The sequence below is a fragment of the Danio rerio genome, chromosome 4 (assembly GCF_052040795.2).
Source record: "Danio rerio strain M-AB ecotype USA chromosome 4, GRCz13ab, whole genome shotgun sequence".
NCBI classification, from domain to species: domain Eukaryota; kingdom Metazoa; phylum Chordata; class Actinopteri; order Cypriniformes; family Danionidae; genus Danio; species Danio rerio.
The window spans coordinates 9,422,319-9,449,802 of record NC_141024.2 but is presented as its reverse complement, the minus strand read 5'-3'; the positions used below and the strand labels follow the sequence as shown (position 1 = coordinate 9,449,802).

Below are 27,484 nucleotides of genomic sequence, written 5' to 3'. Positions count from 1 at the left end.
CTAATATTTTTGTAATAATGATAAAAATAATAATTTATTCCCTTTTTTTATGGCTTAGTCCCTTTATTTATTTGGAGTCACCACAGCGGAATGTACCGCCAACTTATTCAGAGCATGTTTTACGCAGCAGATGCCCTTTCAGCTGCAACCTATCACCGGGAAACATCCATACACACTCATTCACACACATACACTACGGCCAATTTAGATTTTTCAATTTACCTAAAGCGGATGACTTTGGATTGTGGAGGAAAACGGAGCACTCGGGGGAAACTCTTGCCAACATGAGGAGAACATGCAAACTCCACACAGATACACCAACTTACCCATCCGAGGCTCGAACCAGCGACCTTCTTGCTGTGAGGCAACGAGCTACCCACTGCATCGCCTAATAATATCTGTTATTATTATTATTAGTAGTTGTAGTAGTTTAATATATGTTTATGTATACATTTATTTATAAAATAATATACTTAATATTTATACAATATTCATAATAATTATTAGTATTACATAAATATTGAATATATTAGTTTATAAACAAAATAAACAAATAAATAAATTAACATAACACACTACTACTATTACTACTACTACTCCTAGTAATAATAATAATTAGTAGTAGTAGTAGGACTAATAGTAGTAGTTTATTATATTAAATTTTTTAATTTGTTTATACATTTAAATATTTAAGTATTTAATTATTATTATTATTATTATAATCATTATTATTGTCATTATTATTATTATTGTTAATAAAATTACAATCATTATTTTTATTATTACTATTATCATCATTATTATTATTATTATTATTATTATTATTATTATTATTATTATTATTATCATTTTAATATTATTATCATTATTATTATCATTATTATTATTATTATTATTATTATCATTTTAATATTATTGTAATTAATATTATTATTATAATTATTATCATGATTATAATTATTATCATTTTTATTATTGTCATCATTATTATTGTTATTAATATTACACTCATTATTATTGTTATTACAATTATTATTATTATTATTATTATTATTATTATTATCATTATTATCATTATTTTTATCATTATTATTATTATTATTAGTAGTAGTAGTAGTAGTTTATTATATGTTTTATTTGTTTATATATATTTAACTTATGCTTAACTTGTCATTATCTGACAGATTTTGTTGTTGTTAAATCTACCAATTTTTGCTTTTTATGTAGTTTACTGACCAATTTCCTTTAATATATGAAATTTAAAATTAACTACAAATGACCAAAAACTCCTCTTTAATGTCACTTGCATTTGCATACATTCAACTATGTAATTTGACAATGTCAACAAGAAAAAAGCATTGAGATTGGCCTCATGTTTCAAAATGTCAAATCCTTGCCCATACACAATCTATAGAAGCACCAATTCCTTGTGGTTCAGGGATGGCGGTGATCTCCAGTGCTTGCTTTAGCAGTTAGTGGCTAATTCAATGATGGAAAAGCCCATTAGTTGTGACACTCAGGGAGCGACGTGGCTAATTTGGTCATTCATCTTCTCTTCTGGCTTTCATGCTCTCATTCTCTCACACACACACGCAGCCCTAAGCGACTATTAGAGCAGAAAATGAGACTTCTGATGTGCATAAGCCAGAAAAAAAAAGAAAGGCCGGTTGGGTGAGAGAGAGATGTGTGTACTCGTGTTGATTTGGGAAGATGTGCTTGATGATGGAAATTTCATTGCTGAACTCTCCGTGTGCAAAACACATTCATCATCCTGATAATGGTGGAAAAGCCAACCGGTCGGCCCGTGGAGTTCTGCCATGTTTGCCGAAAGGGAAAACTTTATACGCCATGCGGGTACGGCTGCATCCAGGGGCAATACTTCAGAAATGAAGAGTAAAGCTTTTCCTTCTCAGCTCTTTTGATTTTTTCGGGAAGACAAATGACCCACTTCAGGTAAGTTTGGTTTTATGCTTGTTTTCTTAGGATGAACCTCATGGCCTCTGTGATGTTTGACCGGCTTTTACAACTCATCGTGCCAACATGAGTTAGAGAAAGCCACGCAGTGCATCTTTTTAATGTCATTTGGCTCTCATGGCTTGTCTCTTCAGTGAACTTTCTTTAAAACGACCACTGCGTCATTGGTTTCCTCCTGTTACGATAGCACATACGCCCCCAGGATAACATTCAGATCAGTGTGTATCATTACTCAAGGTCAACTTTCCAGACAGTCGGGACTAAAACGTTGTAATGTGGGATAGAGATTTTGTAGTTGGGTTTAGTTGGCTCAATTGGGCCTCTAAAGGGGTCATCAGTAATCTGAACCTCACAGGAAACACAATTATACATCATGTTACATGTTTTAAGATGTTTTAAGGGGCGATGATGTTGTCAGAAGTGTATTTAAAGGTGCACACGGTATGATTTATATTCATGCATGGTTGATTTTTCCATCATCAAGCTGAATTGTTTAATAACAGGAAAGTTAGCAAGATGAAATAAGTACTATTATGGTCATGATGTCGCCTCAGAGCAAGAAGGACGCTGGTTCGAGCCCTGGCTGGGTCAGTTGGCATTTCTGTGTGGAGTTTGCATGTTTTCCCAGTGTTGATGTGCGGGTTTCCTCCGGGTGCTCAGATTTCCCCCACAGTCCAAAGACATGCATTATAAGTGAATCTAATAAACTAAATTGGCCGAAGAGTATGAGTGGGTTGGATGTTTCCCACTAGTGGGTTGCAGCTTGAAGGGCATCAGCTGTGTAAAGCATATGGTGGATAAGTTGCCGGTTCATTCCGCTGATGAATAAAGGGACTAAGCCGAAGGAAAGTGAATGAGTGAATGGTCATGTGATTTCAAAATGAGTTGTCCCGCTCCATCTTTTGTCTTTAAGTCTTGTTTCGTTCCTCTATTATGTTAAATAGTGTTGGACAAATGGTTTTGATTAAGAGAAAAAATATACCTTTAAAGGAACAGTTCACCTCAGAATAAAAACTCATGTTAAAATGATCTGTTAATGAATAGAAGCAGTTGTTTATATATATATATAAACATGCAAAATTACTAATTTAATGGAAGACCATCAAAATAAAGTGTTAGCAGATACACCCTAGTAATATGCTAATGGCGGGGTAGTTGACTTACAGTAAAGAGAACCATCAAATTAAAGTGCTACCACCTGAAAAGAATATTTGAACACAATAAAAGTCAGTGGGATCCCCTGCTGTTTGAACCCCATTGACTTTTATTGAAGGGAAAAACATCTCTTAACTTTCTCATGAGAGTCAGTCAATCAGGTCTGGAACACCACGATGGTGTGTGTACATTTTATACATTGATTAATTTTTGGGTGAACTCTCACTTTAAATGTTTACATTATTTAAATGAATATGGAACTGTTATACAGCTTTATTTTAAATATCTGTGTCCTGACATACCTACACATGCTTTTCCATTGGCCACAGGAGCATGTAAGCACAAAAGTGTGTGTTTGTTGTACCTGCTGATTGCCGTACACTGGATTGGTCTCTCTCTGGCAGCTTAGAGCCCGGAGCCAAACTCACTCCTGTCAAACTCAATCAACTCTTCCTTTCCAGCCTCCACTCGAAGCAACAGCAAACGGCCGCGGGGACCAGAAGAGGAGTGCTCCCACCCATCCCTGTCTCCCTCCTTCTTTCTTTCTCCTCCTCCTCAACCTCTCTCTCTCTCTCTGTCTCTCTGGACCCTCGCTGTAGTCTGTGTGTGTTTAGCTGTGCTGTGTGGGTCTGGTCTTTCCCTGTGTTTAGCGCTCCTTTAGGATCCCCCTTGTGTGGCGTGTCTCATGGGCTCCCTGCTCTTCCTTCTGCCTCTCTGGTGAAAGTTACTGATTGCCTGTCTTGTCTGCAATTTAAAGGGTGATTCTGACTGAAATCAGATCTACTAACGAATGCAAGGGTATAAACGGGTTAAACGCACCTCTCAATTGCAGCCTGATCAACGGTAGCGCCCCCCACCAATACCCAATCAGAAAACAACCTTCCCTTTGACCAGCCAATCTGTACACCAGTCCCGCCCCCCTGCCTGACCTCTCCGAAATCAGCCAGCCAATGGCATCTCCTCGTCCTTGACCCCCCACAACAAGCATGAACCAACCCCGTCTGCAACCCTGAATAAAAAGAGTCACTAAACAATGTAAAACTGGCCTCCACTCCACTCTCATCTCTTTTTTTCCCGCTTCCATTTAGAGTCTCCTCCTCATGCCAGTTGCATGTTTTCCTTCCCTCTGCACTCTTGCTTTCTTTTACTCTTATTGGCTCCTGTCCTCTCACACTAATGCACGAGCTGTCATCCGCATGCATGGTATTATCCGTGTGAAATTTCCTTCTGTTCCGTTGTTTTCCTTTCTTTATTGGTTTAAAACTTTAATAGTAACCCCAGTGCTTTTTCATGGTTACTGTAGTGTTCACATTAGAGGTAGTGGATTATTGATATCTTTGTCTTTTGCTTATTTATTTAATTTCTCTGTGACATTTGCACTCGCTCCCAATCTCTGATTGGTGGAGTCCTCTAAAGGGACCAGTCGGAGCCAAGTGTTTATACACACAAATCATAAACACAAATAGTACAGACAGATTGCTTTAAACACACACACTCAATGTTGCTCTAGCGTCCTGCAGTCTACATCTGAAGACAGGAGGGCAAACAGTGCCTGATCTTAAAGGAAGGGTTCACCTATACTCTAAGAAATAAAGGTACATGAGCTGTCACTGGGGTGGTACCTTTTTAAAAGGTACACATTTGTACTTGAAGGGTTCAAATTGGTACCTCAAAAGTATATATTAATACCTTAAAATTTTACATACTTTTTAGATACTAATATGTACCCTTGAGGCATTAATACGGACCTTTTGAGGTATTAATTTGTACATTTAAAATGTACAACCCCAGTGACAGCATGTGTACTTTTATTTCTGAGAGAGTATGAATAAAAAAAACTGTTACTCAGCCCTATTTCATTCCATACTTGCATTATGTCAAGCTCCCAAGATGACAGAAAAGCACCATAAAACGAATCAATGTTAACCTTGTGCATTTAAAAATAACACTTTTAACATCTTTGAGTTATTTAAATTTATGCAAATGAGATGAATCATCAAAATGGAGAAAATCTTTGTAAAACCAAAAAAGTTAAGGTAACTCAATCAATTTGAGCAAACCAATTGTAACAAACCATTTAAGTTCAAAAACCAATCCTAATGAGTGCTGTGAACTTAATCCATTTGAGTAAACGAAGCAATTTGAGCACAGTAAAACCCAATAAATGAAGAGAACTCAAACCAACTGAATACTGTAAAACCCAATAAGTTAAGGCAACTCAAACTGATTGAGGAAACCGATTGCAACAAACCATTTGAGTTAAAAAAACTATTTTATATGAGTACTGTGAACTTACTCTATTCAAGTTAAAGTAATGAGGTATTTAATTAAGTTCAAAACTCTTTTCAAATGAGTAGAATTAACTTTCAGTCAGTTTTGAGTTAACTACACTCATTTCATTTGATGAAGTTGACTGTTGGGTTTTACAGGGGATACAAATTATTGATCATGTACACTGAAATATGCACAATAATGCATGTTGGTCATGTCAAAACTAGAGGGATGCTTCTTGATGCGTTATATAGTTGTATGCCGAAGAAAATCAATCTTTAGATATATAGATTTAATAGATTTGCAGAAAATAATGGCATGGCATATTCTTTATTAAGTTATACTGTATGTCTTCAAAATAGTGCATTTTTGTCACAGTTGTAGCTTGACAGCTTCTGTCCCTTTTCAGAAAAGCCTGAACTTTAAAGAAACTTAATTGGTTTGGAATGATATGTGGTTGAAAGATGACAGAACTGTTATGTATATTCAAACTCTTTCTTTAAGAGAGTCATCCACATCCTGATTGGCCCTACTTGCCTGCGCCCATTGAGGATTGGCTCCCTACTGCCCAGAACCCCACCCCCTTTCACCTTAACACCAGTCCTTAATATCTGCATGCCTAGAAACCATCAACCGTCCTCACAACACACTCCTGACCAACTCCCAACACTCAGAACGTGGTTTTCTGCATTGACTCATTCAAAGCCAGTTGTAATGTGTTCCATAGACAAACAGGCAACCAGCGCTGCCCCAGACTCTGTCATTCATCCACCTCTCGGCATGTCCCACCTTCCTCTCATGGATCCCACCATGAGACCTCATTGTCATCCTTTCAGCTCTTACTCTGTGTCTTTTTTTGTGTCCTGTTTTGTCATCATCACATGACCATGCGGTTTGTCTATATACTTGTATCCATCCTTGCCTTTCCTCTCTCTCTTTCTCTGTGTCTCCTCCACTGCTCTTTTACTGAGGTAAACAAGTGGCCGTTTGATATGGAAGACGAACTACAACGGGAAACAGCGTCTTTAGCCCCTTTCACTTTTTGTTAAGCTCCTCCCACACACCCCATGTTCGCTTCTCTACTATTTCGGGACATCTTGATTTTCTTTTTATTTATCTATTTGTTCATGTGATTAACACTCTAACAGGGTTTATTTGCGCTTCTTCATGGCTTTACGCCTCTTGGCTTTGGTTTGGGCTCAAACGCCAAGGTGGTCAGGCAGCCCGTGTCCTGGCGTCCACGTGTCGCCAGAGGCGGGTCGGCCTGTAGCGGGGCTGTCTGTGCGGGGCGATGGACATTGGGCTTCTCATTAACCTACTCCTCCCTGTTTGTCCCCTGTCACTTGTGTTTTAGAGAAAGATGAGGCTGCAATTGAGAGCTCTGAATTCAATACCACGTCAGTAGCTGATGTGGACAAGCGGGTGAAACGTCGTCTACTTATGGGTAACTCTTTTCTTCCTCTTTCTATGTGTTGCTATGGCGCTTGTGCTTCTACCCCCCTCGTTTCTTTCTGTCCTTTAGTTTGTTTGAGTTGCTTTCCTTGCCTTTGGCCTTCCCCTATATTCTGAATTAAAGATTTGTCCCTTCAAACATGACAAGGTTCCTTTTTGCACTCTCAAACTGTCTTCAAATCCGCCGCCTTTTTTGTTGTTGACAAAAAAACTAACAACTGATCGCTTCTATTTACTCCCATTTCCAAAGAAGGCAACCAAAATGACACTGGATTGCTCTACACTGGATAGCAAACCAATTCTCGCTTTTCCAGTTGAGCGCTTCACTGTATGACTTTGCAATCGGATACTATTTAGGCAGTGATTAGTTGAACTGGAGGAACATTTGTGGGCTGAACAAATAATGGCGAGATCATTTTTTATGGAGGAAGAATGACAAGAGGGTCGGTCCAGAACATTCCACATCATAGGACGCTGTGGCTTGTGGTGAACCGCAGCGGAAGACGCCTGACATCATTTTTTACGCTCTATTAATAGTATATGTTGTTAAAGATTAAACATTGGCGTTAATCATCTGCCCACAGTTACCCTCTGTCATCTGTGCTCCATAAACTAAACCATTTCTATTCTCCGTGTGTTTTCAAGTCAACATGAAACACCAAACCTGCTTTACTTTTGTAATCTAATTAAAGAAGATTCAGTAGGGATCAAAAATGTAGGGTCTGATTTTATGATTATTATTGGCTGTCAATTGAAAACGTGGCCACACTTTATTTTGATGGTTCGTTTGTTGAATTTAAGATGCATTGCATCTACATGCCAACTAATTCTCATTAGACTATAAGTAGACAGTTAGGTTGTGTGTTACTGTAAGTTGACATGTACTTGCAAAGTTTCTTATAGTCAGTTAAATGTCTGTTAAGGGAGCAGAATCAACAGATATTAAGCAGAAAGTCTACTAATACTCAAATGAACCATCAAAATAAAGTTTTACCCAAAACGTCTTTGCCTGTATAATGTATATTATTGACTAAGAAGAAAGTCTAGCTATTCTAGCAGGTGTTATAGTTTCCTTCTGATAATAGTGTGCAGTGATGAATCGGTCACATTAAGGAACTCGTATTATGAAAGTAAACAGGGTCAATTTTGATATTATGTTGACTTTAATGTGTCTATAATGGAGGAATGATCATTTTAGGGTGCATAACTGTTTTAGTTTCCAGTCCATCTGCTACTCTCTCCTCAGAGACAGAAGATAATTCACACAGACTCGAACCTTGAAATATATCAGCCATTTAGCCATTTGTCCTTGAATTCATGAACCAAGGCCAAGATGTTGTCAGGCAGACAACAGATCTGCCTTTGTATGGCAGAGAAACTGTTTGTAAAGTATTTGGGAGGAAAGACTAGACACCTTTTTTTGACCTATGAGGTCGTGGACTAAATGGAAATTATAACGTTTTTTGGTTGTGGCTAAAGATTAAACGTTTATATTGGCGATATGTGTGGGAAATGATTATTATAACATAAAAATAAGTTATGCTTAGTATAAAATCTTAAGCCAGCTTTATTTTAAACACACCAATTTGACTTTTATTCTCAATGAGTTAAAAGAATATTCTGCCAAATTATGTTCAGTTCAGATTTCACACGACTCTCACTACCGATTGCTTTTGAAACTTTTAGGTCCACCCAGGAACCCGACGATGCAGATATTTCTGACTTTCACCCTTCATCACCTTTCTCTGATCATCTCTGAAATCGTGTCTTTGGTTTATGATAATATTTTCTCCTCCCTTTAGTTGCTGCATCGAAGAAAGACCAAAGGAAAACACTCCTTTGTTTCTCTCTCATTTCAGTTTCAGTTTTCTGTCCCCCTTGAACTGAATTTAATTATTTTCCTGTATTTTAAACTGTATATAATCTATATATTACAAATACTAATATGTATATTAAATCTAAATATGTTTTATGTATATACATGCATACATACATGCGCATGTATGCATATAAACATATTTGGAAATAATTTACTTAATCATCACTTCTAATGATTTATGTAATAGATAGACAGGCAGGCAAAAAGATAGATAGATAGATAGATAGATAGATAGATAGATAGATAGATAGATAGATAGATAGATAGATAGATAGATAGATAGATAGATAGATAGATAGATAGATAGATAGATAGATAGATAGATATCAACCATTTGGAGTGGTTTTGTCAACAAGTCACATGTGATGTCATCCCCATCTTATACTCACTGATCTCATTAGTTCATCCATCTCAGATCATATTCCAAGTTTCATAACACGCAAATGGGCCCGTTATGACAGATTCACAGGAGTAGCTTGGCTTTGCATGTGAGTGTCTGTGCAAGTGTGTGTGTGCTCCATCGCACAGGAGCCACAGGAGAACGCTAGATTTGACACTCGGCGTTCCCGCTTCACCCTGCCCTCCTGTCACAGCTGGGGCCAACAGCACCAGGATGTGACCGATCCAGACAAATTAAACTGTACAGTCGGTGTCAGAAAGAAAGCTGCCATTGTGCCCAGGCATGATGCGAAACCCAGGGATTGGAGAGGAGGAGAAGAGAAATCAAAACACTGGGGTGTTTTTAAAATGCGCTCACTTTTCAGCAGGAGGGAACTGAAGGGATTTGATCTACGTAAATAAACTGCCTTGTGGAAAAGGGCTGATTTCTGATGCATTGATTCCAATAAAACATGTACAGCCGGGATTTACCACCTTGTATGATATTTATTAATAATTCCTTACATTTATATAGCCCTTTTCTGGACACTAAAGCGCTTTACACATTGGGGTGGTCTCCTCATACACCACCTGGATGATGTGACGGAAGCCATTTTGCGCCAGAGAGAAGACAGATTGATGAAACCAATTATAATATGGTGATGGTTAGGATGGACAGAGGCCAGTGGGCAAATTTGGCCAGGATGCCAGGGTTAAACCCCTTCTCTTTTCGAAGGACATCCTGTGATTTTTAACGACCACAGAGAGTCAGGATCTCAGTTTAACGTCTCCTCTAAGAGACAGCACTCATTGAGCAGTATAGAGTCCCTTTCACTATACTGGGATGTTAGGACCCACACAGCAGGTTGAGCACCCCCTGCTGGCCTCATTAACACCACTTCTGGCAGCAATGTAGCTTTCTCATGTGGTCTCCCATCCAGGTACTGACCAAGTAGCTTCAGTGGGCGACCATGTGAGAGTTGCAGAGAGCTAGCTGCTGGTGAAAGTTGTTGTAGGCACCAATTGTGTGGAAGGTCTACAGTATACCAGGGGTGCCCTATCTCGGCCCTGGAGGGCCAGTGTCCTACATATTTTAGTTCCAACCCCAATTAAACACACCTGAACCGGCTAATCAAGCTCTTTCTAGGTATACTAGAAACTTCCAGTCAGGTGTGTTGAAGCAAGTTGGAGCTGAACTATGCAGGACAGTGGCCCTTCAAGACCGGGGGAGCCCTGGCCTACACAGTTTCCTCCACCCCCTAAAGAAGAGTTGCTCTTCCACAGTCAGAATAACTCTGGGCTTCTAGTTTATTCTGGCCATATGCCAACAGAATATGGCCATGCAGAACACGACAAGGGAATCTATATCTTCTGTTATGGAGAGCTCTATATAAATAAATCTATCAATCTAGAGAGTTGACCGTGCTCCTTTTTGAGAACTTCAGTGGAATCATTCGCAGCTTAATCAAACACTGTTTGTGTGCTCGCAAGTCCCATGTACATGTCCCTGGGCAAAATACAGTCCAGCTGTTCTTGGAGCAGTTGAATAGCCCATAGCATTAGACTCTAATAACAGGGGCTTTGACATGCTTAATAAATCATTAGCAGAAAGCGGCTTCATTCACTCCCCATCCCACAGAAGAAAAACAAATGTCCTGTTGAGGATGACACTGTATCTACGCTGTTAGTCTTTTGTGTCTTATTATGTGTCCTGGACTGTGTGATCAACAACAACAGAAGTTCCCAACACAGTTCTCAAATTGACTAATAGTTAATCTTAAGCAATGTGCTAACACCTGCATTTAATCCGGTTCAGTAAAGCATATCTGATGTTTCATATATGGATGTGGAAAGAGAACTTGGACCAATGAGATGTTGGAGTAGGCAGAGCTACTGATAATTGTGGCCTTTTTTTGCATAAAACTAGCAATATATTTGAAGCATGGATGCAATGAATGTGTGATGACATCACATGTAACACTCTTAAAAATAAAGGTACAAAAGCTGTTGCTAGGGCGGTACCTTTTTAAAAGGTGCACTTTTGCACTTTAGAGCTGCACATTACCTTTAAGGTAGACTTTTGTACCTTTAAGATTCACTTTTGTATCATTAAGATACTATGAGGTGCACATTTGTACTTTGCGGAGTGTATTTATAAACTAATTTCGAGAGGATCACATGCTTATAATTGCTTGCGACTGGTCCTGCTTTATGATTCACCAGTCAGACTATTCCTAAGCCACTATAAATATCTTAAGTTCCAAATAGCAGCCATCTTCATTTTGAAGAATCCCCCCTTCCACCCCTACTCCTCCTCCTTTCCTAGATGGGTGGCACGGTGGCCCAGTGGTTAGCACTGTTACCTCACAGCAAGAAGGTCACTGATTCCAGTCCTTACCAAGCCAGTCGACGTTTCTTTGTGGAGTTTAACATTCTCCCCGTCTTCACATGGGTTCCCCATGGTCCCCCGGTTTCCTCCCACCGTCCAAAAACATGCAATTTAAGTTAATTGACTAATCCAAATCGGCACCATAGACATGCTCCTAGTAAGTACTCATCTCTTAAAAGCAATCACTATCTGTATAGCTACTACAGCAGGAGAGTTCTCGAGATCTACCTGAGCTTAAACTTCACTCTCACCTTGCAAACAGGAGGGAGCCTCAGCCTCGAGGATCTTATGAGCTCAGGGCTCTCTCCCGGGACAGCATGCTAAACGAGCGTTATAATCAATCATCAGCCGAGTGTGAACTCTTGAATTAGGTATTAATATGTACCTTTAAGGACCTGTTAGGCACAAAAAAGTCCCTTTTGACCCCAGGGACAGATTTTGTACCTTTATTTCTGAGAGTGAAGGGTAACTCTCATCTAAGTGTTTAAAAGCTTAAACCAAAGAGCTTATTTATTTAACCTCCAAACCTGTTGGAGTTTCTTTCTTTTGTTAAACACAAAAGATGTTTTGAAGGGTGTTAGAAACCAGTATCCATCATATTTGTTTCCTGGATACTAATGTTTACCTGTGTCCAATGTTCTTTAAGATTACCTTCATTTGTGTTCAACTGGAAACAGAAACTTGTAAAGGTTTGGATCTATTTGAGGGAGAGTAAACTTTAATCAATTCTGAGTGAACTAACAAAACAAGTTAATATTCTTGCCTCCACAGCACTCTGTTTTAGCTTTTCTCCAGTCTTTCATGAGACGAGACTAACCGGCTCACCCTCTGCTTTTTACCTTAAGAAACACTGTCCATTTTCTGATATCCTGTCTATTACTTTATCCTCAGGTAAAAAGAAAAGCAGTTCTTGTTTTTTTCACCTTTCTGTGAATCAGTGGGCCTCGTCTTGATTTTGCAGAGTTAGACGTGTTACTGTGTCAGCATACTTTTTGTTGATCCTGGAACATCATTCCTATTCAAAAATGATATCCAAACCTAATACATACCCCTAAATCTAACCCTAACAGTAAATTATTGCTAAAATTAGATAGATTAAAGTGATAGTTTACATAAAAATGAAAACTTACTCACTATTTACTCCCCCACAAGTGGTTCCAAACGTTTTTTAATGTTTTTATTCTGTTGAAGACAGAAGACCTTTTAAAGAAAGCTGAAAAACTGTAACCATTGACTTCCATTGTAGGGAAGTTGATATTCTTGCCTCCACAGCACTCTGTTTTGACTTTTCTACACAGTCTTTCATGAGATGAGACTAACCGGCTCACCCTCTGCTTTTTACTTTCAGGAAAACTGTCCATTTTCTGATATCCTTTCTATTACTTTATCCTCAGGTTAAAAAAAAAAAAAGCAGTTCTTGTCTTTTATTTTACCTTTCTGTGAATTAGCGGGCCTCGTCTTGATTTTGCAGAGTTAGGCGTGTTACTGGGTCAGCATACTTCTTGTTGATCCTGGAACATAATTCCTTTTCAAAAATGTAATCCAAACCTAATCCATACCCCTAACACTGACAGTAAATTATTGCTAAAATCAGATAAACTAATAAGTTAAAGAGATAATTTTCCCTCAAAATGAAAATTTACTCACCATTTACTCCCCTTTAGTGGTTCCAAATCTTTTTAAGTTTCTATATTCTGTTGAAGACAAAAAAAGATATTTTAAAGAAAGCTGAAAAACTGTAACCATTGACTTCCATAGTAGTGAAGTTGACATTCTTGCATCCACAGCACTCTGTTTTGACCTTTCTCCACAGTCTTTCATGAGACGAAACTAACCGGCTCACCCTCTGCTTTTCACATTCAGAAACACTGTCCATTTTCTGATTTACTTTCTAACTTTTTCTTCAGGTAAAAAAGCAGTTCTTGTCTTTTTTGCCTTATTTCTCCCATAATTTGATTGCCAGAAAAGCCATTTTTGGCTTTAGGAATGAAATATGGTGTTATCAAACTCAAAATCCAGCTTTTTTCATGCGATGTGTGTGTTTTATGTCTGTCATGAACCTTGTCATCTTCTAAGTTCAAGTTCTGTATTATTTTTGTTATTCCTGCACCCATTGGGATTCATTATTTACATGCACCTTTCTCCAAATAGTTGCAATCAAGCCCAACCAAACTGCACATCCTCACTTACTGTAGTTCTTAGTTAACCGTGTCAAGTCATTTTTAAAAATCGGATTTTGTGATTTTGTTTATGCTCCCTTACTTCCTCTGTCTGTCCATCTCTTCTGTTTGTTTACCCAGAGACCTGTGCGGTGAACAACGGCGGCTGCGATCGCACTTGCAAGGACACGGCGACTGGTGTCCGCTGCAGTTGTCCCGTGGGCTTCACCCTTCAACCCGATGGCAAAACCTGCAAAGGTCAGTGTGTGTGCTGGAGATGCATGCTGTTTGTGAGACTTGTGTTTAAAGTTGCAAAGGAGCATGTCATGATTTCCTGATTGTCATGGAGCAATTTAAGATTTCCTGTATTTAGACTGCGAGGCTAGGATTAAATTGGAGTTATTAGATGAATTCTTCAGCTCGAAATGGTCAGGTATATTCGCAGATGCGTGAGGGCGTGTGATCCCAAGCCAAGACCAACTGGCTTTACATCCGTTTGTCCCGTCGTGTGGAATGGCTTGATGATGGCCGTGTTATTGTTGTTGTTGCTTTGGCCGCGAAGCATTTCTCCTTCCGAAATTCCAGCTTTGACGTCAATGAACAGGGCTTTCAAAGTCAAACTGCTGCAGAGGGATCTTGGCACGGGATGATGGTGAGTTCTCTCTAAACAAACACACTCGAGAACTCGCTGACCACACGACGGTCCACGCTTTAAGATTCATCTCTTCCTGTTCTGCCTAAATCCAATGGTGAATGAATGTGTGAATCAATGAGGCTTGTCTAGAGTTAGACGTGTTACTGGGTCAGCATACTTCTTCTTGATCCTTAAACATCATTCCTGTTCGAAAATGTAATCCAAACCCAATCCATACCCCTAAACCAGAGGTGCCCAAACTTTTTCTTATAAATGACAAACAAACCAAACTTGATAGAGGGCTGTGGGTTAAAGATACTAATATTTCAGGTATTACTTTAAATTTACCATGGGAAGTTTCCTAATTTAATATTAGTATTGATGCTAATATTTAAAAATAACTAGAAAACGTTGCTTTAAAACATCTTAATAAATGATGCAGTATCATTTTTAGCGTTTTTTTTAAATGAACTTATTATAGTAAAAACATGAACAATGCCATTTATAACACAATAAAGCTAAATGCTGAATACACAAAAGTCGAGCTGCTCCTGCCTTTGCCTTGATGTTTTTTGCATCTGTCAAATGACAGTATTTACATTTTAAAAGTCTGATTTATTTACAACATTTAATTCTAGTTGCCTTTTTAGCTCCTCAATTAAACAAAGTAACAAAAGGTTACATTCAATTCGAAATGGCGTCTCTGTTAAGGCATTCGCCCCCAACCAACTCCCCATCATTTTCCCTCTCTTTTCAGATGGCATGCCGGGCCAAACCAAAGGTTACCATGGGCCAACTTTGGCTTGCGGGCCCTACTTTGGGCACCTCTGACCTAAACCTAACCCTGACTGTAAACTATTGCTAAAATCAGATAGAATAATAGATTAAAGAGATAGTTTACCCAAAAATGAACATTTACTCATTATTTACTCCCCCTCAAGTGGTTCCAAACCTTTTTAAGTGTTTCTTTATTCTGTTGAAGACGAAAGTAAACATGTAACTACTGACTTCCATACTACACTCACAGTAATAAAGGTACAGGAGCTGTCACTGGGGCAGTACCTTTTCAAAAGGTACATATTTGTACTCAAATAATCCATATTGGTACCTCTAAAGGGCATATTAGTACCTGGATGTACCTGAAAAGTACCTTTAAGGTACCATTATAAACCCTTCTGGTACAGATTTGAAAAGGTACTACCCCAGTGACAGCTCCTGTGCCTTTATTTCTGAGAGTGTTGGAAAAACAAATACTATGGAAGCCAATGGTTACAGGTTGTCAGCATTCTTCAAAATATCTTCCTTTGTCTTCAACAGAATAAAGAAACTTGGAACTAGTGAAGGGTGAGTAAACAACAGGAGAACTTTCAATTTTTGGTCAACAATGTAAAAAATGCAATCAATCTGTGTTTGGATAACATGAAGAAATTAAGTTAACTTAATGTTTTTTTTTTTTGCAAATGTATTTGGATTTAACATGAAACAAATAAATTGTCCCCTCCAAAAAAACAAAAAAATTTCTGCTGTTTTAGCTCATTTTAAATAAGTAGTTTGTACAAATAACAAACGTTATATTTTAGAGTGAACTATTCCTTTAATAACATTGATGTAAAAGCACATATCCCGCAAATCTTAACATAAACTATACACCTATCCCTTAATTCGATTGGTCGATTGGAATACGGTTCCAAGATCAACATAGATCCTGGAGCATGTTGCACTTGGTGAAATCAGGTTTGCCATGAATGGCCACTTGTGGATCAGTTCAGTAGCATGGCTCATAAAAGTGCCAGCTTTTTTCCTATTCGGTTAGCTGGATGATGAGGTGTGGTGACTTTTAGAAGAATAAGAGAATGTGGCACGTACATGTGTAGGACAGCCCCGTCTGCGCCCGTGCAGCGAGACGCCTCCGCAAACCAACCGCTGTTTGATTAGTGAGGTTGTCATACAAAACCACACACACATATAAACACGCACGCAGAGCGCCATCCTGAGGTTACAAGACCTTTAAAGACCTTTCCTTTCTGTTGCATCAACGTACTTCTTGTTGAAATAGGAAGTTTGGGCGGACATGTTAAAGTGTTTGGTTATTTTTCGTTTAATTAAGTAAGAGGTTTTAGTTTGCATCGCAAGCAATGATTTGTTGGTGAAAGTGTGTATTTGAATTGGATGAATATTTGAACACAGCATACTGCACCTAATGAAAGATGAGACAATGATTTTTTACTTCAGTACAAATACTGTAGTTTCTTGTCGAAAGTGCTCCTTGAGCACCTCCTTTACTTATTCTAGTTAGACTTCATCAATTTCCCGAAGGCAATTTAGTTGCAGCATACAAGCACGTCACACATAATACACAAAAACACATTGTTCAAAACAAATCTACCCTAAATTTAAAAACTTTACAGCTGAGGGGATAAATGAAAGTTTTAAACCTATTTATTTTACAAATAGGAGTTCTATACTGAATACCAGAAGGGAGAAAATAAAACTCATGGGGCATAGGATGGGAATCATCTGACAGAATACTCTGAGCTTTACTCAAAGCTTGCCTGTATGGTATAACTGAGCCATAGTTATCTGTTTTATCCCTGTTATTTTTCCTCCTACACTCTCAGAAATAAAGGTACATGAGCTGTCACTGGGGTGGTACTGTACTTTTTTAAAAGGTACACATTTCAAAGGGTCCATATTTGTACGTCAAATGTATATATTAGTACCATAAATTTTAAGAGGAACACTTTTGTACTTTTAAGATACTAATATGTACCTTAAAGGTATTAATTTGGCCCATTTAGGTACAAATTTGCAACTTTTGTAAAGGTTGGGTAACCCTAACCCCAGTGACAGCTCGTGTATCTTTATTTCTGAGAGTGTATGTTCACAATTTTCGCCAAACAACTCTTATTAAGGAGAGTTGTTATTATTCTTATTCGGCCTATGATGAATGTTAACCCAGTTTGAAATAGTATCCTATCCTGGACAAGCTGGGTTTTAGCTGGTTTTGTTGATTTGACTGGACCATCCTAAAGAGATAGTTCACTCAAAAATTAAAATTCTGTCATCATTTACTCAGCCTTCACTTTATCAAAAACTATTAGAATTTCTTTCTTCTGTTGAATACAAAAGAAGATAGGGGATATTGAAAAAAATGCAGGTAGTGCATTAGATGGATGGAAATGGATGCCAGCAACCAGCATTCTTCAAAACATCTTCTTTTGTGTTTAACATAAGAAAACACTCATGAAGATTTAAAACCACATGAGGGAGAGTAAATGATAAGGTATGAAAAATGACTATTCTATCATCATTTACTCACCCAGAAATTCCTCAAAACCTATTTCTTTCTGCTGTTGAACACAAATAAAGTATATTAAAGTATGTTGGAAACCTGCAACCATTAATAAAGTACACTATCTAATTACATAGACAAATACTGTCATAACACATCCTGTAAATTAACACTGGTCGAACTGGATTACATAGTATAAATCTGATTTAAGATAGTGGTTTGGCTGTAGCTACACTGTAAAAAAAAAATCGATTACTTTACAAAAAAAAAAAAACGTAAAATAACGGTCGTAAATTACAGACATTTACAGTAAAATAACAGAAGGTAAATTACAGAAATTTACTGGAAATATAAATTTTAGGAAATTTCTGTAATTTAAAGTCTGTTATTTTACAGTAAATGTCTGTGATTTAACGGCCGTTATTTAACTTTTTTTTATTTAAAATAAAAAAAAATACCGTTATTTAAAATACCGGATTTTTTACAGCGTTGGGCTGCATGATACTGAAACAATCTAATATTGGGATATCTTTTTATTCTGCAATATATATTGCAATATGAACACTTTCACTAGATGAGTTGAATAATCATTTGAAAAGAATTTATAATTTTAGATCGATAGTTGGCGGTTGATTCCGCTGTGGCGACCCCAGATTAATAAAGAGACTAAGCTGTAAAAAAATGAATGAATGAATAGATCGATTGGGATTATTCTGTGTAGAAGGAGTGCATAAAATATAATAAACAATCTGCAAGGGTCGATAAGTTCAATAAAGAAAAAGATACAAAATGAATAAACAGCATTTTATTGCTTTCTCAGGCTTCAAACTGTATTCAGAAACACAGTTATTGAAAAATCAAATGTAAAATAATAACACATAGTCTTCATTTTTATAAACAATCAATAAAATGTATCGTTATTCATTTGTCAAAGTTCAAAACAGTGCAATTTCATAGGCCTCACATAGTCACCCTCACATAGTCACAGGCCTCAAAAAACACTTGCAAAATGAGTTATGATCCAGACTCAACATTGCATACATGCCATGTGACTGTTGCTAATGATCACATCATGATATCGATGCTTAAATTACATATTGTGCAGCCCTAAATGGTCAAAACCTCTTTAAAATCAGACTAGGACACCACCGAAGGCCAGCAAAATCATTATTAATCATCAGAAAAACATAGCTTTATCATATTATTGGAGCACGACAGCCTATTAATGGTTTTAAATCTAATCGACATCAGCTAATTGATCATTTGATGAATTCTTCACAACTTTATCATTGTCATATCTGGTGCGATATACCAAAGTTGCACTTTTTGGTGATTTTAATTGTCCCGGTATTTATTGGGGGCGGGGTGGGGGGTATTATGCTAGCGTGAGGTGTTTTGTGTAAGTGTAAGATGGATGTTGGTCTGGTTTTGGCTGTGACCCGCCCTAATAATTAGGCCCGCCTGAGGGTCTGCCTTCATAAATCCAGAACAAGGGCCTTAGATCTGTATACTGACACACCATTTATCACACACACACTCATGCACTAGCACACATACTTTTGAGTCAATTATCACAGGTGTGCTGTGCCAGTGGCCGCTTATTACTGCCTGTTAGTGAACTCTGTAAAAATAGCATGTAATCAAGCTCTTTGGTAAATAAGAGCAAGGGTGCAAAAACAATGCTGAGCATCCAGATAAAGGATGTTACATTAGACTCTAGCTGTGAACGTTAGATCTGACACGCTAGACGCCTCCGTTTCATTAGGTAGCAAGTGTGTGTAAGCTGTGTTTATATGCCGCATCCTTTGATCATTTATATAACGTATGATGGTCTGATGCCTCTGACTTAAATGTGATTGGCTTAAGGATGGACACGCCCCTTTTGTGTTAGCAGTGACCATTAGCAGTTATACTGAGCCCACTTAAGACACGTTTTAAAATAACTTAGATATTTAAAATATGAATTATTACTTTTTTTAAGTAATAAGGACATGTGTGTTATTTTATATTAATTTTAATATATAAATAAAAAAAATGATAATTACAAATTTGAATGTTTAAATATGTAAAAAAAAAAACAGTTTAAAATTTGATGTTTTGTGAAATGAATTAACTTATTATTTAAAATGCACATTAATTTACATTAATGTTACTATAATCTTATTAAAATGATTTACATTTATTATATTATATTATATTATATTATTTTATATTATATTATATTATATTATATTATATTATGTAGTTTTCATTTATCAAATTTTTTATTTAATATTTTATTTATTTATTTTAATGTAATGATTTTCACTCTATAATTAAACTACTGAACAAATGACTAAATAGTACACATTTACCAGTCTATTTATCTTATGGTAAGTGGGTTATACAATCTGTACAGGCAGAACCTGATGAAAGCACAATAATAAGAGGCTCTTGTATGTAATCTGAATGTAAATGTTACACAGAACAGAGAAGACACAAATGCCATTTATGCAATAACTCAGGCGACTCCGCTCTTATACCAACGTTAACCACAGACTAAACAAAAAAGAGCATCACACAGAGATCATGCTGCTATAATTAGTACGTGCGGATATGTGTTAAACTGTACTAGTGACCTTTGCTTATTTTTTCACTGTCATCTTTGCTTTATTTTAATTATAATGCATGTTTTTCAAGGCTTTTTTTTAAAATGCAATTTTTTTCTTGCACTAATTTAGGATTTACACACACCAAACTTTATAACTGTATTCTGAAGTTTTTTTAGAGAGGGGTTTGTTTATAATTTGGCTGATTACAATTTAATTATTATAAATTATTATTTATTATAAATAAATTAAATGTTTTTTTGGTCGTTAATTATTTGCTGAATTATGGAACGATGAGATTCCCACAAAATCTTTTCTGTAAAAATGATAAATAAATAAAAATTTAAATGATAATATTAAATAATAAAATAAAAATTAAATATAATAAAAATTAAATAGAAATCAAATCAAATAAAATAAATAAAAAAGTAAAATAAAAACTATAAAATACATCAATAAATAAAAATTTTAATGAAATAAAAAGCATAACATAAAAATGAAATAAAATAAAATTCTAAAAGTTTAATAAAAATGAAATAAGATAAAAATAAATTAAATATAATAAAATACAAATGAAGTTTAATCAAATAAAAATATAAAAAATAAAATGTAATAAAAAAAATAAAAAATTTAAATAATAAAATTTAAATAATACAAATATAAAAAATAAAATAAAAAATAACATAAAACAAAATAAAAATTAAATAAAGTAAAAAAATAAAAATAAAGTTCTAAAATTAAAATAATATAAAAATAAAATATAATATAATAAAAATAAATAAATAAATAAATAAATAAATAAAATAATAAAATAAAAATATTTTTAAAAAATAAAATAATAAAATTAAATTAAATTAAATTAAATCAAATCGGTGGTTCATTCTGCTGTGCTTGGTATTCTGACTCCATCTTCATAATAATGTGCAATAAATGTAAGCAAATTAGCACATAATTAATCCTCATCTGCATATTTAAACAAATCATTTGAGGCATTATACAAAACAATTTGCAGTTCAAAGTGTAACCAATCAGCTGTGAAAATATGGTGACAACTATCCGTTCGTTTTTATATCATTTTAATTTTAACTATTTTAACTATTACTATAATAAAAGCATATGTGTGTTATTTTTCCGGCATAATCTTTCCTTTATTTCTCGCTCAGTGGTCTCGTGTGGATCTGCCTCTTCTTGCCTCTCTAACATAATCACTTCAATATAAACTATTTAGGGCATGTTTAAATGGCTGAATTTGATAAAAGGCCCTTCATGGACGATGACAGACAGCAGAGCCTTACGCTGACAGATGCTAGATAGTGAGCGAGGGAGGATAGGGAGAGTGATTGAAACGCCTGCGAACAGTTTCCAGATGTTTGATTAGAAGGTGTGTGTGTACAGTGTCATCGGGGGAAATGAATTATGGGAAGGAATAGTTTGTCTTGTGTGCGTGTGTGAGTGTTTTCTCGGTCCGGGTGATGGTACTCGAGGCACGTCTCCGCTGGCCTGCATATTTGCGTGTTTGGGACTGAAATGGTTTCAGATTTTTGCATTAGTCATGGTTATGGCTGATCGCAACATTTTCAGAATAAGCAGAATGCATGTTAGTAAATAATAATAAATAATAATGCTAATAGTAATTTAAATATTAAATATAATTGGTTTTCTTCGAGGCACTAAAAAGGCAATTACAGTTTTAAATAAAAGTAACACTAATAATAATAATAAAACAATAAAGAAATATATTATTATTATTATTTTTATTATTATTATCATAAGCAGAATACAATAAAATAAGATTCGTTTTTATTTATTTAAGATCATATTATTATCTTATGAAAATAAGATTTGGATTTTTTCTTTTCAAATCTGCTAGCATTTTAATCACTTAATTTTTCAAAGTGTTTTTACATAAAATATTATTTAAATATTCAGGATAGTTAGCTTTATGTCAAATTAACTAAATTATAAAATATAAGATTTAGATAAAACTTTATATGCTTATAATAATAATAATAATAATAATAATAATAATAATAATAATAATAATAATGCATTTTAAATAATAATAACAACTTTTTTATTTTAATTTTATATTAATTTATATATATATATATATATATATATATATATATATATATATATATATATATATATATATATATATATATATATATATATATATATATATATATATATATATATATATATATATATATATATATATATATATATATATATATATATACTCAAAAAAAAAATGCTGGTAAGTCATTTTAACCAAAATATGGACAAAACCCAACATGTTGATTTAATTTTAATTTAAGGGACCAAATATAAATTATGTCCATATTGACCGTATCGGCCCCGACGAACCCTGAAGAGTTTTCGTTAGCTTAAGTCAAATTAACTAGATTACAAAATATATAGCTTATATAAAACTTATATATGCTTACAATAATAATAATAATAATAATAATAATAATAATAATAATAATAATAATAATATACAAATAAGTCATTATTGTTGTTATAATAATAATAATGATAATATTGATGAATTATAAATTATAATAAGAAATTATTTGCATAATATTATTAGTCTTATTATAAGCATGGTGTTTGCAAGTAAATAAATATATTTTAAAAACTGTCATAATTAGATAATCAGAAATTAGAATTTGAAATATTTTATATATGGTTTATATTTATATCCTCTCAAAGAAATGCTGGTTACACTTTTTGACCAAAATATGGACAAAACTCAACATGTTGATTTAATTTCGAAATTTAATTTAAAGGACCAAATATAAAATATGCCCATATTTACCCAACTAGGGGTGAAATTATCCAGCCTTTGTTTTTGAGTGCACTAAAGTGTTCTAAAGTTTCCAGGCAAGCACAATGCTCTCTATGCACAGCTACAGTTTTAAAGCCAATGATAAACTTCCAATGAAAGCTTAATGTGACTATTTTTAATTTCACAAGGTTGCTTTAACAGCATTGATGTGGTAGTATAATTACGTACAGTCAAATAGAGTTAAGCATTCATTTAGTTGTTCAAGCGAAAAACAAGATGAAAGACCGCTATAACCATTAGCGCTTCCAGTAGCAACAATCCAAAATTCCGTTGAAAATACTGGAGTTAAATAAACGGGCATGTTTTAAATAAATGGGAAATGGAATTTAAAGCAGTGCTTCTTGTCTGATCTGAGACCCACTTCATATCGTATATCTAGCAGGCAGTGAAGATTACTGATTTTTAAAGAAATTAGATCTTAAACGGGACAATTTTGTAATGGAAAGACAGTTTACCGGAAGCCCTTGTGCTGCCTGGCTGAAAATTAAGTCTGTGTGCATGCAGTATAGCCCATTGATATGTACATTCAATCATTCATTCATATTCTGTTTGGCTTAGTCCCTTTATTCATCAGGGGTCACCACAGCGGAATGAACTACCAACTTATTCAGTATATTCTTTACGCAGCGGATGCCCTTCCAGCTGCAACCCAGTACTGGAAAACTCTTACATTCACACTCACACACTATGGCCAATTTACCTTACTGTGGACTGTGGGGTACACCAGAGCACCCGGAGGAAACCCACACCAACACATGAGAACTTGCTAACTCCACACAGAAATGCCAACTGACAAAGCAGGGGCTTGAACCAGTGACCTTTTTGCTGCAAAGTGATCGTGCTACCCACAGCGCCACCGTGATGCACCTGCAATTAAAATGCTATAGATTTAATTACCAAAACATGAAAGATTAATTGGCTTCCCTGTATGCATTTAAAATATACATATATTTGCTGTTTGTACAAACTACTTATTTAAAATGAGCTGAAACAACACAATTCTTAAGTTTTTCTGGGGGGGACAACTTAATTGTTTTATGTTCACTTTACTTAAATTTGTAAAAACTTAATTCCGTCATGTTGTCTCAACACAAACTGATTGTGTGGAACCAGCATGTTTTTACAGTGTGTGAACAGACTATCATTCAGCAGGCCTGTTTTCTCCATTAGATCAGGGCACAGAGGATCCATTCGTATTACTATGGTAATCCGCTCAATACCAGCCAGGCGGCATCACCTCGGATGACATCGGCCCCGGCGGACCCCGAAGAGTTTTAGTGTCGGGGGGCTGAAATCACGCTGGTTTTTCCTGGCGGCTCTGGACAAGCAGCGCCTGTTATTACATGGCAAAATCCCTTTATGAACAAAGCAAATAAAACAGGCCATTTAAATCTCCAAAAAATACACTGGCGCGCTCAACGGCGCATTTCTCAGAGATTAGCTAGCCTGAGGTGAGCAGCCTGAATACGATCGCTTTAGCTGAAAAAAACGTATTTGTAGAGGTTCACGTTTCCACAAATGCATTAATTTTAATTGCTTTTTTTCTCTAAATATTTGGTGAGGCTACACACGTCCCTGCGTTCGGAGCTCGCGGGGATTTACGCAGGCCCTTTTCTTTTTCCCGATCAGATCAAGTTAGCGAAAGCACTTGTTTTAGGAGGACGATTTGGGACGGCTGTGTTGTCAGAAAGGACGCAGGATGGATCCCGCAGTCTTCACCCCTGCAGTTGATTATCATTTACAGATGTGAAAAATGTCCAGTGTTTGCTTAAACTCAAAGCTTATTTAGTCCCATTAAACTCCATTATGTGGAATATCATTAGCCCCCTGCCTGCGCTAAGGAGCCGCTCGAATAAAGTGTGTGTGTGTGAGTGTGTGTGTTTTAGGGAAGTGTTGAGCGCTCAATCACTGTTAAACGTTCCATTAGGTCATTTGTGCAATAACTTGTGCTATCGGCGTGATGTTAAATCAGTTATGAAGCTGCAATTTAGATCATTGGAAATTGTAAATGACTTTAAAACAGCTTTATTAGATTCTATGATTTGATTTGGGGCAGCACGGTGGCACAGTGGGTAGCACAATTGCCGCACAGTGAGAAGGTCGCTGGTTCGAGCCCAGATTAATAAAGGGACTAAGCCTAAATAATTGGAAAATATTCTGTATATTTATTTTTGTGGCACTTCAATGCAAATTAACATAATATTAATAATAATAATAATAATAATAATAATAATAATAATAATAATAATAATAATAATAATAATAATAATAATAATAATAATGATAATAATCATTCATTTTCCTTCGGCTTATTCCCTTTATTCATCAGGATTCGCCAAAGTGGAATGAACCACCAGCTTATAAAGCATATATTTTACCCAGCGGATGCCCTTCCAGCTGCAACCCAGTACTGGGAAACATCCATACACACAAATACTCTACAGCCAATTTAGTTTTTTCCCAGCCGGGACTCGAACCAGCAACTTTTTGCTGTGAGGTGACAGTGCTAACCACTGAGCCACCATGTCACCCTAATAATAATATTATTAGTAAATTATGTGTATATTTTATGGCATTGATATACAGTAAGGGCTTAAATAAGCACTGTTTTACATATTTTTCCTCTCTCGAAGTTTTTTACAATTAGTTGAATTTCTGAAATTCCTTATGTAACGTACCCAATTAACTAGACTATTAGTAAAATAATAAGTGAATAGGGTTTTCTTAATATCATTATCATTTTAACTTTAATGAGTAGATTTAATAAATCACAATGTAAAAATAAAATAAATACTTAGAAAATCAATATTAAAGGGGACCTATTATGCCTAAGATGCAAAATAAGTGTGTATGTGAAGTTTCAGCTCAAAATACTACACAAATAATGTTTTATAACTATTTGAAACTACCCCGTTTAGGCTTTGATCCTAATCGTGCCATTTTGGTGACTGTCGCTTCAAATTCAACTGAGATAAAAATGAAATTTTCAAAAGAGGGCGGAGCTAAAAATGCCAGTGTGTCTGCATAGTGGCAGATTCAAAAACAAGACTAACCTCCTTTGCTAATGAGGGAGAGATTTTCACTAATGGGAGGAGCTTTCCCCCTCTGATGACACGTACAAAGAGAGAATGTCAATCAAAGTGCTTGTTTTTATCAAGTGTAATTATTAAAAATAAAATCAATACATTTTTACCATTATAAGTTGGCTGTATTCACAGACTGTTGCCACACAACTGTGTTTAAACCCCTTATAAACATAATTTTTGCACAATAGGTCCCCTTTAAAATGAAATTTAGCTTGCTAAAAAAAAACAGTCACCAATGCAATGCAGAGATTCAAATGATTTATAGCAGCATGCATGTACTGTATTGGCCTGAACCTACCACATATCTGACAGGTAGACAGGAAATAAACTGTCAGAGATGATAAAGCACTTCCTCTGGGTCATGAAGACTGAATGACCTCACAGCACAGGCTCACGCTTGCTTTTATCTGGCTGATGCTGTCAAGATCTCTCAGAGTAGATTTCATGATTTATTCAGTGATTAAAGGATCAGATTATATTGCTATTAATGCGTTTTGTCTTTAATCAGAAAGAAAGAAAAGATGTTATTTTAGAACATTTATTATTCATTACTTAAAATAGCTCTTACAACTAGTGTTTGTGTAATGGCTGGGTTAGTTGGCATTTCAGTGTGGAGTGTCCCACAGTCCAAAGACATGCGCTATAGGTGAATTGGATGAACTAAAATGTACTACTGTATGTTTCCCATCTTGTGTAACGGCGCTGCCCCAGTGTTCAGCTATCATGTGTACCTGTGGTCTTGAGCTAGTGGAAACTTTCTGTCCAACAGTTAATATTAGTGCAAAGTGTGTGTTTGCTATACAGCTCCTGAAATAACTGCAGAGGAAACCCCAAACTCCACACACACACACACAGTTTCCTACACATTTGTTGACGGGATTAGCTTTTATTGGGTTTGTGGACAGCATGCCAGGGTTGGCTGATATATTTAAGATGATGTTGTGGAACTGTGTATGTGCCTGTCTGTTTAGGAAAACTGTTTATCCAAAAAGCTGTTATGGCTGTACTAGTTTTACACCCACGTATGAGCGTATTTTCACAATTCTCATCATCGTCTTCCTGTTCTCTGCAGATATTGACGAATGTTTGGAGAATAATGGGGGTTGCGATCATTTCTGTCGTAATACTGTGGGCAGTTTTGAGTGCAGCTGTCAGAAAGGACACAAACTTCTGACCAATGAGCGCACCTGTCAAGGTAAGCCACCATTCACACTGCACACCACTGCATTTTGATGTACATTACATGAGTTTTTAGTATGGCACTTTATGGTTTAATTTGAATTGATTTGTATACAATTAAAGGTTCTTTATTGGCATCAAGGGTTTCATGAAGAACTCTTAACCGTTATGGAAGCTTTCCATTTTATAATGGA

At 35.8% G+C, this 27,484-nt stretch overlaps 1 protein-coding gene and 1 long non-coding RNA gene across 4 annotated transcripts in view; one reads left to right on the top strand and one right to left on the bottom strand.

Moving 5' to 3' along the window:
• The window catches only part of scube1 (signal peptide, CUB domain, EGF-like 1), a 100,929-nt gene that overhangs the window by 57,077 nt on the left and 16,368 nt on the right, over positions 1 to 27,484 (top strand). For 2 of the 3 annotated variants that reach the window (XR_015942100.1, NM_001328599.1), the window contains 3 exon segments: positions 6,755 to 6,844; positions 13,799 to 13,915; positions 27,184 to 27,306. Coding sequence is in view for 2 of the 3 variants with exons in the window: in NM_001328599.1 (NP_001315528.1) it covers positions 6,755 to 6,844; positions 13,799 to 13,915; positions 27,184 to 27,306 (330 nt within the window). In the remaining variant the exon portion in view is untranslated. 3 annotated transcript variants of the gene reach the window in all.
• Positions 8,861 to 15,793, bottom strand: LOC148679936 (uncharacterized). Its single transcript, XR_015942361.1, has 3 exons — positions 15,502 to 15,793; positions 12,350 to 14,941; positions 8,861 to 12,282 (listed from the first exon to the last, which is right to left on the bottom strand). It is a non-coding gene; the product is annotated as an uncharacterized LOC148679936 (long non-coding RNA).